The sequence below is a fragment of the Schistocerca cancellata genome, chromosome 5, assembly GCF_023864275.1.
Source record: "Schistocerca cancellata isolate TAMUIC-IGC-003103 chromosome 5, iqSchCanc2.1, whole genome shotgun sequence".
NCBI lineage: Eukaryota > Metazoa > Arthropoda > Insecta > Orthoptera > Acrididae > Schistocerca > Schistocerca cancellata.
The window spans coordinates 425601353-425614968 of NC_064630.1; the positions used below are offsets into that span (position 1 = coordinate 425601353).

The 13616-nt window shown below is 35.2% G+C and overlaps 1 protein-coding gene across 3 annotated transcripts in view; it reads right to left on the minus strand.

The window, feature by feature from the left end:
• Positions 1-1357: 1357 nt before the first annotated feature.
• LOC126187940 (uncharacterized) overlaps positions 1358-13616 on the minus strand; it is a 257980-nt gene continuing 245721 nt past the window's right edge. For 2 of the 3 annotated variants that reach the window (XM_049929307.1, XM_049929306.1), the window contains one exon: positions 1358-1608. In XM_049929307.1, coding sequence (XP_049785264.1) covers positions 1498-1608 — 111 coding nt within the window. In that variant the 3' untranslated portion in view covers positions 1358-1497. Of the gene's footprint in view, positions 1609-6514; positions 6668-13616 lie in introns of all 3 variants that reach the window. The other variant, XR_007537812.1, reaches the window with a different exon arrangement.

Here is a 13616-nt window from a genome sequence, read left to right on the forward strand (position 1 = left end):
TCAAAATGATAGGTATCAAAATGAATTTTCTATCAAGAGATAGAAAACCAAATGAAACTGCTCAACAGGAGGAGGCCACTGCACCTGATGGGATACCAGTAACATTCTACTAGCTAAACTAAAGATGAGACCATCATAAAGCAGTGGGTGTCAAATGGCTGCTGCTGCAGCTGCTGCTAATGATGATCTGAATTATGAGGTTCACTAGCTTTGATTACAGCAGTATTTATGTGACCTATCTTTTGTATTAGTTTATTCAACACCAACAACATTAGAGAAGGAAAGTTCCTACTCACCATATAGCGGAGATGCTGAGTCATGATAGGCACAACAAAAAGATTCACACAATTATAGCTTTCGGCCACTAAGGCCTTTGTCATGGCCGAAAGCTATAATTGTGTGAATCTTTTTGTTGTGCCTATCGCGACTCAGCATCTCCGCTATATGGTGAGTAGCAACTCCCCTTCTCTAATATGGTTACATTCCATCCTGGATTTTCCATTGTTTGATTTATTCAACACCAGTTTGATTGGCATTAATATCATATGATAATTACAGGAATGAGCAAGCCACCATTCAGATTTATTAGTTTCAATAAAAGGCTGCTGATTTGGTTGGTATACCTCGGCTTTAGGAGGAAGTGTGAGGAGAGAACCCTTGACTCTCTCAGTAAAAATTATGTAAATAATACTAGTCACCATTTTTCACATAAAAGGATATGGAGGTACACAATCATAAAGAAAGTATGATGATGAAATTAGAGTATTTTTAGAATGTATAAATTACATAAACATGTTTTTCTTCAATGTTACACTTAGGAATTGTACATGAAACATGATAAAAATCTGGTACTTAACAAGTAATAACGAGTACCCTACAATACACAGCTTGCAAAGACTTTCAGATAACAAACGTAGATACCTACATGTTTCACACTGAAAAATTAGCATTGGATGATATTGACAATTTATCAAATGGTAACCTGCTTTGTTTGTAGAGACAAAAAATTATGTCCTATTACTGCTGGTTGTAGTAAAAAGCCAGTGCAAAGATTGCTGAGGGCCAAATCCTCACTGACAGAGGGCTGCTCATGCGGGATACCTTATCCCACAAACCACTTTACTACACACATACATATGTTCAACATTATATTTAAAATCTGCTAGTAATTATTTGAAAGGGAAACAGTTTTAAATTTTTGGGGCAGCATGTTTTCTTCTAGATTCAGAAGTTGCTCACTAAAATGGGATAAGACTATATAATAAAGGAAAAACACTTTGAAACAATCTTTCAAATAAAGCCAGTTCAAACACACTCTCAAATATAATAGAAAAATATAGCAATAAGGAAGATCTCTTTTATTATGGGTGACATCTGCAATGGTATAGCACCACAGTTTATAAAGAAGAAATATGAACATTCATAAACTATATTAAACAATCTCATAATTTGTACCTTTAAAATCACATGCACACAACATTTATAGTTAAAAGTTTTTTAAGTTTTATCAGTATGACTTGGACCATCTGGTAACTCAGCTGATTCTGGCACCCTCATGAAAGCCATATCACCACCACTCCACATTGAGTATAAATGTGCACGAACTTCCTGCAAAAAAAAAAAAATTAATTTTCTATAGTAGAAGCTTCACAAACTTGCACTGTGGAATTTTGGTGGTTTTTTTTTTCCCTCCACATAATTGTCTGAAAATAACAAAGGGTTAAAATGGCACTCACTTAATTTGGAGAGACATTATACAATAATGAATTCAATTAAACATTTCTTTATTTCTGAAACTATAATAAAATTCTTGGATTATTTGAATTTTTTGCTTCGAGAGAAATGCAGAGAGCCATAAATACTTATATACATTATAAAAAAATAAGTGTATCAAAACAAAAAAGCTTAGTGACATTTCTGGCCAGTATTTATCTTAAGGATAATTGTCTGTGCTGCCAACACACATATAACATATTTGCTTCTATATACCAAGTACCTTTCCAAACTAATTGTTCCTTCCTCAGCAAGGAGAGAGGGATATGTTAGGGGAAGGTTAAAAATGAATGAGAGGGGCCCACCCATCTTGAGGACAATACTAAAGGCTACCTCCTTCAAGTCTGATTTACCAAATGGATTTACAGTATCTGATGTGAAGCTACATTCTGTGTTCTGGGCTCTGGAACGAATGAGGCGTATTGGTACTGTGAAATTCTTCATGAGCTCCAGATCTCAAGCCATATCTGATCAAGACAACAGATAGAGAAGCCCAGGCCATCAAAGACACTCATCTCTGCCTAGTAAAGCTGGGGAGAAGCTGGCAGTTAGCTGCTGGGTCCAGGGCACTTTGAGAAGTACTGGTAACAAATCAAGAGCTATGGTCTTGCTTGACACACACTGAACTTCAGTATCCCACTCCCCAATGTGTTGCCATCTTACTGTCAAAATAGAGTCGGGCTCAGTGGAAAGAATTCTGGATGTAAGCGACGGACAATAAGGTATGACTGGTGACACTCCCCCACCTCCCCCCTCCTTCCCCAACTGTTGGATGCCTCACACAAGTCTGCAAGCAGGTCACAGACTGCTGATTCCTGAATTTCTGTTCTGGAGTGAGGGCCATCAGTACCAGATAATGTGCACTCCATTACAATAGGTGATGAGCCAAATGTGCAACCTGTTTCATAAATTATTAGGAAGAGCATCTCATTATTGGGAATTATAGGAAGACGTATGAAATGGAACGTGTTTAATTCAACACTGATTGCAATATGGTTGTAAATATGCACTAATACCACAAAATGTCATCTAACAAAAAGGGCTGCTGTTTATTGTGTATGTGAAATAAAACTTGAAAAGCTGTAAAATACAAATTCAATTAGTCATATTTACTCACTCACCCATTACTACTCTTATTCACCATTTTAACAATAAACATAATCTGTGTCCTAAAAATGAGCTTAACACCTGAATAAGGAAACACAAAGAAGGCTAAAACTTGAAGAAATGTGACAGGCTGATTATTTACCAAGTAACTGAATTAAACTTATCTCAGTCCTCTTGTACAAATATAAATTTATAATGTGATGTACTGAGACTGTAGCCCACATGCATCACAAATGAGGTGTTCTGCTGATAAGAATGTTGACTGCAGAAAAAGAATGACAGAAATAAAAAAAAGTTACACTATTGAAAGTTAATATTATCTGCATCAGGAATAATGTTAGAATTAGAACGTGTCTGTTGCATTGAAAATGTTGACATATTGCGTGTGAGTCAAAACATTAGTTAACAATCAAAATTAGTTTTACATCCCACATGGGTGTGTTAGTGGAGCCATTATGAGTAGAAGTATAAGAAAATATACAGGTTCTGGAAATTTGTTAGAGATTCATTTACATTTGCAAAGATATTTGTAAACTTGTACTGAACTGAGCTTGATGAAGGAAGGAAGGAAAGAGAGTTAGGTTACAATTTTCCATCTATATTGATGTCGTTAGAGATAGAGTAGAGGCTTGAACTATAGAAAGAAATCTGCCATACCTTTTCAAAGGAACAATTTAGAGAAATCATAGAGCCCCTAAAACTGGATGTCTGCACAGGAATTTGGACCACCATCTTTCCACATTCAAACCCAGTGTCTTACCACTATGAAATTTCATCCTGATGCAGAATTTTGCTGTATAAGATAGAGAGAAGAGAATATTGTTCTTGTCAGTTTATACAGATCTCCAAGTGCAGATGGAAATAAGTGTTGGGAAAAATTTTAATCTAGGATGGCAGATTCGAAAATCTGAAATTAATGTCAACATCTGTGGTGATTTTTTTTTAAGCTTTCCAGCTCTTTAAATTAGTATTGCACAAACTACTAACCAATTTGTATGAATGTCTGTTGAGATAATATTATTATTACCTTCTCAAGAGTATGTACAAACTAAGTATCATGGGAGAGGGATGCTTTGCTGAACATGATAAAATACCTTCTCTCAATCTGTTTTGAACAACATTCTCATTTAGATGCAAACACGCTAATAAATATTGAGCAATGTATTGTATGGGTTAGAGATCTGAGAGAGGACTATATTAATGTGATCATAAATTATCTAAGAGATGTAAGTTGGGGCTTTGGGTATGAAACTCAAATTAACAATCTGAGGAACTTCTTTTTGGTCATTTATTGTAAAGATTCATTGATTTATAGCACTATTGTTAATCACTTGAGAAGATCTGCCCAAATATCCGGGTAAATTTAATTCTGATGACCTGGATCATATTAAGAAAGAGATCCTCATATTGCTTAGAATTTATAAAAGCTCTTGTTGCGGTGGGACCAAGTAGAAAACACCACATGTATAGCCTATTGTTCCCTGAAGTGCAAGAAACACTACAAAGACAGACTTACTCTAGCTAAAAAGTGTATCACATGAACACTATATACTCCCATCAAGTGCCAGGTAGCATGGGATAACCATAAGACAAGAGTGTACTCCTATCAACATACAAGAATGCTCAATCCAATTGACTGAAATCACTCATGTCTGAACTCAGAAAGCAACAGAGATGCAAAATCAATACAACAGATCTTCTGCGTGCAGGGATCCCTTGGAAGTATGAATTTCACTATGATATTATCACACCCACAGATGTTTCTAAATTCTCTTACTCCAAAAGTATGAATGTCTATTTTTTGAGTCATGGGTCTCCTGACTAGTTTGATATGGATTGCCATGAATTCCTCTCATGTGTCAACCCTTTCATCTCAGAGTGGCAATTGCAGCCTATGTCCTCTGTCCTCTATGTCCTGATTTCCAATCTCTGTCTTGCTCTACAGTTTTTATCCTCTACAGCTCCCTTTAGTATCACTGAAGTTATTTCCTGATATTGTAACAGATGTCCTATCATCCTGTCCCTTACTCTTGTCAGTATTTCCTATATGTTCCTTTCCTCACTGATTCTGCAAAATATTATGTGGTATTTAATCACACAATTAAAAGAAAGGAAAAAAATGTACCTGACTTGTTGACAAATAAGCTCATGCCTTCACAAAATTACTGACCTGTTCCTATAATCCCTGTCTTCTCTAAAAAGTTAGGAGTCTTCAATACACGATCAATTGTGCAAACATTTTAAAAATTTAATACTCTCTGCACAAGTCAGTTTGGTTATCAACAGATGACTTACTGCTTTCAAAATTCGAATTTATTGGATAAGTAAATTATCTGTAGCTGTAGTTCACTCCTATTTAAACAACAGCACTCTGCTGTGAAGGAAGTAATGACTGCAAGGTGCAGTTATGGGGCCATTTTTCTTCAGAGTGGGTATTAATGATTTGTTCAGTTATATTGGGCCTCTGTCATTTATCTGGTAATGCTATAGTGTTGCACTGGGCTGGGCAAAGAATTAGTTTGCACCTAATAAACCACTCTGTAACCCTGACAAAATGCAGTAACCTTCCACTATGATCCTCTGAAATCATAGAAGTCAAATAAGTAAAATATTTTAGAAATACAGCATGAGTGTCCTATCTACATAGAAATTGGTAGGTTTAGTCATGGATGAGTGTCTAAGGATGGCTTACATTGTTGTTGTTTTTTTCAGTTTCACATTTCTTTCAGTCTGTTGTTATGGTGACACTCCAGCCATATCACAGACGCTTTGAAAATACAGGAGGTAGTTAGATTGAAGTGGAAAGTTGTTGCTGACCCCTCTTTGTCAACATGAAAATACCTTCAATTACAAACCTCTATATTTGTGCTGTGCAAGAGAAGATATCCAACACCAGAGGCAAAATAAGTAGATCTAGACTTCTGGAGTTACAGCTGACAACTAGAGCACCCATTCTATGAAATGAAGGAATTTCATGATATGAGCAATATATTGACATAAGTTATTAACAGAGACAGGGAAAAATCATTTCATTTTATGACCAACTTTGGTGTTACTTTTTTGTCAAATCAGCTTTTCTGCACTACACAGATAACTGTTATCCTTGAAGCACATCCTTTGCTCTCATAATCCTCCTGGTCTCAATTTCTGCTAACACACTGTACCCAAACCTGCATACCTTCTGACTCCCTATGAGGTGCCAGCTACTCCCCTCCCCCCCTCCCCCCAATCCTCCTCTCTTTCTTGCTTGCAAGTTTTTTTAATGCAGTTCAATGCTTCTACTATTTGGTGAGTGGTCTCTGTTGCTTCTAAAGTGTTTGCAGTCTGCTAGAACTAGGTAAGCAAAAACACACTATTTAGCACATGTTATACTACAAATATCTATTTATATTTTCACTGTTACGTTTGGAAATTTTCTGTTGCCTCTGACATCAGTTGTAAACTCATCTATAGAATTTGGCATAAAATTAGACTCTCTTACTCTGTGAGATAAATATATTAAACTGAAAATGGTTCACAATTGCTAGACTGAGATTTCTGATTATTTAAAAAGTTAATTTCTTTATTTTATTTTTTTAAAACTATTTCAAGGCCATAAATTTAGTGACATGTAATGGAAAATGTACACAATTACCTTATTTTTCCACCAATATTGGCAATGAAAGGTAGTACAATGGTTTTATGATGAATTTTTCATGACTGATCAAGTATCTCAGTATGTCAAGTTGCAAAATGTTGTCCAATTTCTCGTTTATAAGTTGGCCATTGAGAGGTACTGAGGTCACAACTGTTGAAATAACAACAGTAAAAATGATTATCATGCGCATTTACAGATCCCCAGATTGTATTTATAATTATGGTTTTTTTCTAAATAACTTATCATAAGCTGCTCAAAAAAATTTTTCCACTACCCTCATGAGTTGCATAGCTTTTATTTTAGTGTAGTACACATCTTTGTCAGACTCTTTTGACCACAGGAAATCATTATGTACAGCAACTAGTATAACAGAAGTAAAAATGAACCTGCATTCTGAGTGCAGTTCATTAAAGCTTGCTACGTTCCCAATCGCCAACTCTGCACTGCAGCTCATGTACTCTGTTAAGCCTGTCAATGCTCCTCAAAAGGTGATTTAAAGTATAATGGTGTGTTACTTTACAGCAAGAGGGCTTGTCTGTGTAGGAAGTTGCTCACTTGATTGGTATGCACCTCAACAACACAATTCAGTCTCTCAACCAAATACTGAAAACTTGCCTCATAGTTGTTCACTTGCATTCACAACAGCAGCTGATGACTGCTATCATAAAATACCGCTTGTAACTATGCAACTACCTTTAATCAATCAATTTGGCCACTTGATGTGCATTTAAAAAAGTACAAACCTACCAGCACAATAGTGCATAAAGAATGTGGGGTAGAGAAAACGTGGAGTGGAACCTGGATCATTGGTGCCACATTTTGCTCACTTATATATGCAAGATTTGTTTGATGTCTAGTGATTGTCATAGATGAGTACTGAGGTAGCCAGGTGCCAACACACATCCCTGGCTTGTAGTAACACGGGTTCAGCAGAGAGGTGGAAAAGTCATGTTTCGGGCTGTTATCTTGAATGGGTGTCATTCCTATAACTGTACGGGGATGTATAATATCAGAATATGATGCTCCAACCTATTATCCAGCCCTACAGTCGACTTTTTAGAGCTGGATCCTTCTTTGAAGATGATACTGCATGAAATTAATGTGCCCATCTCACGAACACCTTCCTCCATGCAGCAGGACTCAACTAAATGGAATTGCCTATATCTGCTGCCATGAATCCAATTAAGCACATCTGATGTCAGCTAAAGTTTGAATTGCATCACTCCAAGAACTCTTCTCACACACTGAAAGATGTCAGGAGAGCAATCATCGAAGAGTGGGACAGGCTTGGGCAACAATGTCTGGACCACATCATGTGCAGTATGCCAGGGGGATCCAAGCATTTGACAGTGCATGTGATGTGGCAACATTGTATTAAATGTTACCCAACAGCAACTTTTGATTTCACGAATGAGTGAAGATGTCCATTTTTGAACAAACTGCCTTAATTTGGTTAATGCTATGTTTTAGTTTCATAGCACATTTATTTCTTTTTAGTTTCATAAGATTTATTCTTTCATTCCTTGTTCTACTTGAATCTAATCGTACAGATGTCCACGGATATGCAGGTAATCAAAACTTTTTTTGAGCAGCTTATTTCATTTAAGAACCCTGGCAGGACAGCAGTACTTAATGGCAACTTCAACCTTTTAAGTGACAGGTGAAAAATTGTCTTAAATATCATTATATTTTATATACTCCAGCTATTATCCTATCTTTAACTAATAAAAACCACTTTAACAAACCTAGTCTGTTTAAACAAATATGTATAAATTTCAGAAAACTTCAATATTAGCTATGATAATTATTTTTCATGCTTCCTGGTATCTGCTTCTAGCATTTCACCTAAGGGAGAGAATACACAAGCAAAGCAGCCAAGAGCAAAGATGGTTACCTTCTAATCAAGGGTACTTTCAGGACATTCTAATCAAAGAGATGTACTACAAAGGACACAGTAGCTCATTTGGAATTTGTGATGGCAGAATGGATGATAATTGAAGCCATGTTCTCTTCACTATGAACAGGAATCTTATATCTACTGAAAGACTCAGTTTGATTGTGAGGTTTGTCCTAGATCATTCTGCATTACGTAAAGAAAAGTTTCATATACTATTAATCACTCAGAAAAACTCCACTTATGACATATGTTGAGATAAAGTTTGCAGTGTCATTCTTAATTCAACCTCTGAAAATTGCCTGAAATAGTTTGTTTGGAAAAAGTATAGCACAGGGCTACATAATTCAAGTTCCAAAAACATCAGACATAATAGGAAAAATGAGTTGAGGTTAGAGCTTATGTGAACATGTTTAGATGTTGATTTTCAAGTATCTACACTGAAATGATTAACAAATATGTAACTGTTGTTTCAAGTTTATAACTGACCTGTGTCTATCATCTGGACTTTGATTAAGCTAAAATAACCATTTACCATCTCAGTCAACCTTTAGTCCTATTTAATATTATAAATCTCCTCACCCTATCTTCATTCTATGCACTGTGAGCATATACACTTCTCTGTTGACATCCATCTTACAGATTACACTTCCAATATTCACACACACATGCTATAGTTTACCGAGAAATTCATGTTCCACCCAAAAATCAGACAGTATATTTACATTCAAGCTGTGAAAGTAGTTGTGTACATTCACAATGAGATATAACTGCATGATAAATTTTAAGAAAACATCATGGCAGTAAATTCTAAGTTTCAATTTCAGAACAATTACTACAATACTTACTAAATCTGTGTTCTTCAATGTTCACAAAAACATTAGCAGTATATTAATGTCTGATTTTGTAGTTATACAGTGATCAGGAACTGAATGGCTGAAATATGCTGAAGTTAAGCCACTGTTTAAGAAGGGAGATAAAGAAATAGCATCAAATTTCCGTCCAATTTCACTGTTACCAGCATTCTCAAAAATTTTCGAAAAAGTAATGTACAGTCGTCTTTATAACCATCTTATCTCAAATAACATACTGTCAATGTCACAGTTTGGATTTCTAAAAGGTTCTGATATTGAGAAGGCTATCTTCACTTACAGTGAAAATGTGCTTAATTCATTAGACAAAAAATTGCAGGCAACTGGTATATTTTGTGATCTGTCAAAGGCATTTGACTGTGTAAATCATTATAGTGTAACAGGAAATGCTGCAAAATGGTTCAAATCTTATATCTCTGGCAGGAAACAAAGGGTGTTATTAGGAAAGAGACATGTATCAAGCTATCAGGCATCATCCAACTGGGAACTAATTACATGTGGGGTCCCACAAGGTTCCATTTTGGGGCCCTTACTTTTTCTTGTGTATATCAATGACCTTTCATCAGTAACATTACCAGATGCCAAGTTTGTTTTGTTTGCCGATGATACAAACATTGCAATAAATAGCAAATCAAGTGTAGTCTTAGAAAGATCAGCCAATAAAATATTTGTGGACATTAATCACTGGTTCCTAGCCAATTCTTTGTCACTAAACTTTGAAAAAACACACTACATGCAGTTCAGAACTTGTAAGGGGTGTCCCAAGAGTATATGTCTAACATACAATGACAAGAAGATAGAAGAAGTGGACAGTGTTAAATTCTTGGGGTTACAGCTTGATAATAAATTCAACTGGGAGGAGCACACCACAGAACTGCTGAAGTGTCTTAACAAATCTCTGTTTGCAATGCGAATTTTGTCAGACATAGGGGATATAAAAATGAAAAAGCTGGCATACTATGCTTACTTTCATTCCATAATGTCATATGGGATTATTTTTTGGGGTAATTCATCAAGCCAAGCTAAAGTTTTCCGGGCACAAAAACGTGCAGTAAGAATTATATGTGGTGTGAACTCAAGAACATCCTGCAGAAGCCTGTTTAGGGAACTAGGGATACTAACTACAGCTTCCCAATATATTTATTCCTTAATGAAATTTGTCATTAAAAATATATCACTTTTTCAAACCAACAGCTCAATTCATGGAATCAATACTAGAAATAAGAATAATCTTCACAAGGATTTAAAGTCATTTAGTCTTGTACAAAAAGGTGTGCATTATTCAGGAACACACATTTTCAATAACTTGCCAGCAGCCATAAAAAGCTTAACAACCAATGAAATTCAGTTTAAGAGAAGCCTAAAGGATTTATTGGTGGCCAACTCCTTCTACTCCATTGACGAATTTCTTAGTAAAACCAACTGATTTGTATATAAGTACAACATAACTTCTGCACCATTTCAGTGCAGTAATGTGTTCATTGTAAATAAGTATTACAGTAGTTGTATTACATGTTTATTACCTTATAAATAAATAAAAAACTTTTTTATTTTAAATTCAGTGCATTAGTATTTGTAAAATGACTTAGTATCATTAAAAAATGACGATCATTCCAATTGGGACCTGTGGAATGGTACATTAGCTTATTTGTTTTAGTTATAAATATTTGTCATGTATTGTTGTTTTTCTGACATGTTCCACATCCTGGAGGACCTCTTCACTACGGATCAATTGGAATGAAAGTAAATCTAATCTAATCTAATCTGCCATTAATCTTAGCTCCTGCAGTAGCAACTAAGAGATGTGGCCTTTACTGAATAATCTTTACAAATCAAACTACACTAACATTTGCAAATGTTCAACACCAAGCATACATGTGACTGAAATGAACTCCATATCACAGATTTGGTATATGACAATCCACAAAAGATTAGGACTACAGAACTGAACATTATGTCTGATTTTCAAGAATTCAGTACAGTAAGAAGTCCTCCTGTGCTACAATCAGGACCTTTAACTATTATGGCAATAAGTTAAAGAGTATGGACATTGTCTGGAGCCACTTTCATCCACCCAGTTTTAATGTGAATGCAAAAACATTATGAGCAGTTACTGGAGGACCACAAGAAATAACTTGCTAACCATTCATATCGCTGACCTGGTCAATGGGTGACAAGCCAGGTAAATGTGCAGACCAATATGACAGTGTTACCCACCATTCTTCGAATGTGGCTCATATCTTCATTGTCCGATGTGGTCACACTTTGTCCAGCTGAAATATGGCACGTGGAGTATCTCACGCAGGGCTTAATAACTCGAGTTCTACAACCTCTGTGATATGGTGGTTAGCATCCTTATTGCACTGAGTTAGTTAGTTAGTCAGTCAGTCAGTTACTTAAATATTCCAGAGATTATTTGAATGATTCTTTTATTGAAGTGGTGTGGAATGAATGAATTTGCAGTAACTGACTGGTTTTAACACCAAAAACATATTTTTTAGTCCTACTTATGCAAGTACACTTACAAACAAGGGGCCCCTCTCAGGCTACCAGCTTTTAAATAGAAATTTGTACATGCAATAGATGGAGTCATCCAAGCAGAAATGATTTCATATAGGATTTAAAACTTGCTTTGCTACCTGTCAAACATTTTATGTAATTGGGAAAATAATTAAAAATTTTTGTGCTGCATGCTGAAATTCTTTCCGAGCCACTGACAACTTTAATAATACATAATAAACATTTTTATCTCTAGTGTTGTAGGTATGGACATCACTGTTCTTCTCAAGATGTAATGGATTATTTAGGATGAATTTTGTTAGCAAATAAATGTATTGTGATGGTGCCAGTTAAAATGCCCAACTCATTTAAGGGGTACTGATGTGAAGTATGTAGGTGAACACCACATATTATTCTTACTACTCTCTTTTGTGCAATCAGAATTGTGAATTACCACAGAAAATTACTCCATAAAACATTACTGAATGGTAATATGTGACAAGATTGATTTGTTCGTTTCTAAGACCAGAAATTATATGAAGAGCAGAAATAACTGAACTTTTGTATGAGAAGCTCAGAAATACTCTTATTTCCGTCAATATATACATGCAAAAATTTTGAGCATTCTGCCCCATTTATTGACTCCTGTTCATGTGCTATACCAACTGTTGGTATGATTCTAATTGTAGTACAGAACTGAATCTCAATATTTAGGGAGAGTGCATTTTCTGAGAACCACTTAATAATGCTTTGAAAAACATCATTAAAAATGTCTTTCATTGCTTTCTCTCAAATAGGATTTATTATAACACTAGTATTGTTTGCAAAAAGTACCATTTCTTGTTGTTGAATGTTAAATGGACAGTCATTCACATGCTATGTAAGGAATAGGAGTGGACCTGAAATTGAACCCTATGGGACTCTCTTTGTGATTTCTTCCTAGTCACTAAACTTTTCTACCTTTCAACATTGTTTGAATTATTTGGCACAAATTTTTCATTCTGTTTGTTAAGTCTGATTAAAACCATTTGCATATACAGCCCTCGATTCCATAAAACCTGAGTTCTTCTAAGAGTGTAAAATGGTCTAAATAATCAAACACTTTGGAAAGATCACAAAAAATTGCAACTGGCAAAATTTTATTATTTATAGCTTTTAATATTCGCTGAGTGAATGTACAAATAGCATTCACCATTGAGCAACCCTTCTGGAATCCAAACTGTGATATGCTAAGTAAACTGTTCCTACTTAAAATTCAGGGTTCTGGTAGTAATTACTTTTTTGAATATTCTGGAAAGAGATGTCAGTAAGGAAATTGGGTGATAGTTATCTAAGTCTTTCTTGTCTCCTTTCTTATGAAGAGGTTTAACAGTTGTATAATGTAATATATGTGGAAAAATTCCCTGTGGCAGTGATGCATTACACATATCACTAAGAACATTACTTATTAAGTTAGAGCAATTTTCAAAATTCTGTTTGAAATTCTGTCAACACCATACAAGCATCTTTTCTTTTTTTATTTTTTTTTTTTAGAATTTTTAAAATTCTATTAACTTCATTGACAGATTCTGGTGCTACTTCTGGTTGCATAAAGTTTTTTGGACTGACATTTTTAATATATTCTCTTGCTTCCTCAACTGAATCATTTAATTCTGTTTTTGATGGCTCATGTAGAAAGTGATTGTCAAAATTATTCACAGCTTGTGAACTGTCAGCCACAACATTGTTGCTCAGTTTAATTGTGATGGTATCTTGTACACTGATTGGCTGTCATGTTAACCATTTTACAATGTCCCACATAGTTTTAATCTTATTATCAGCTTTACTAATTTCT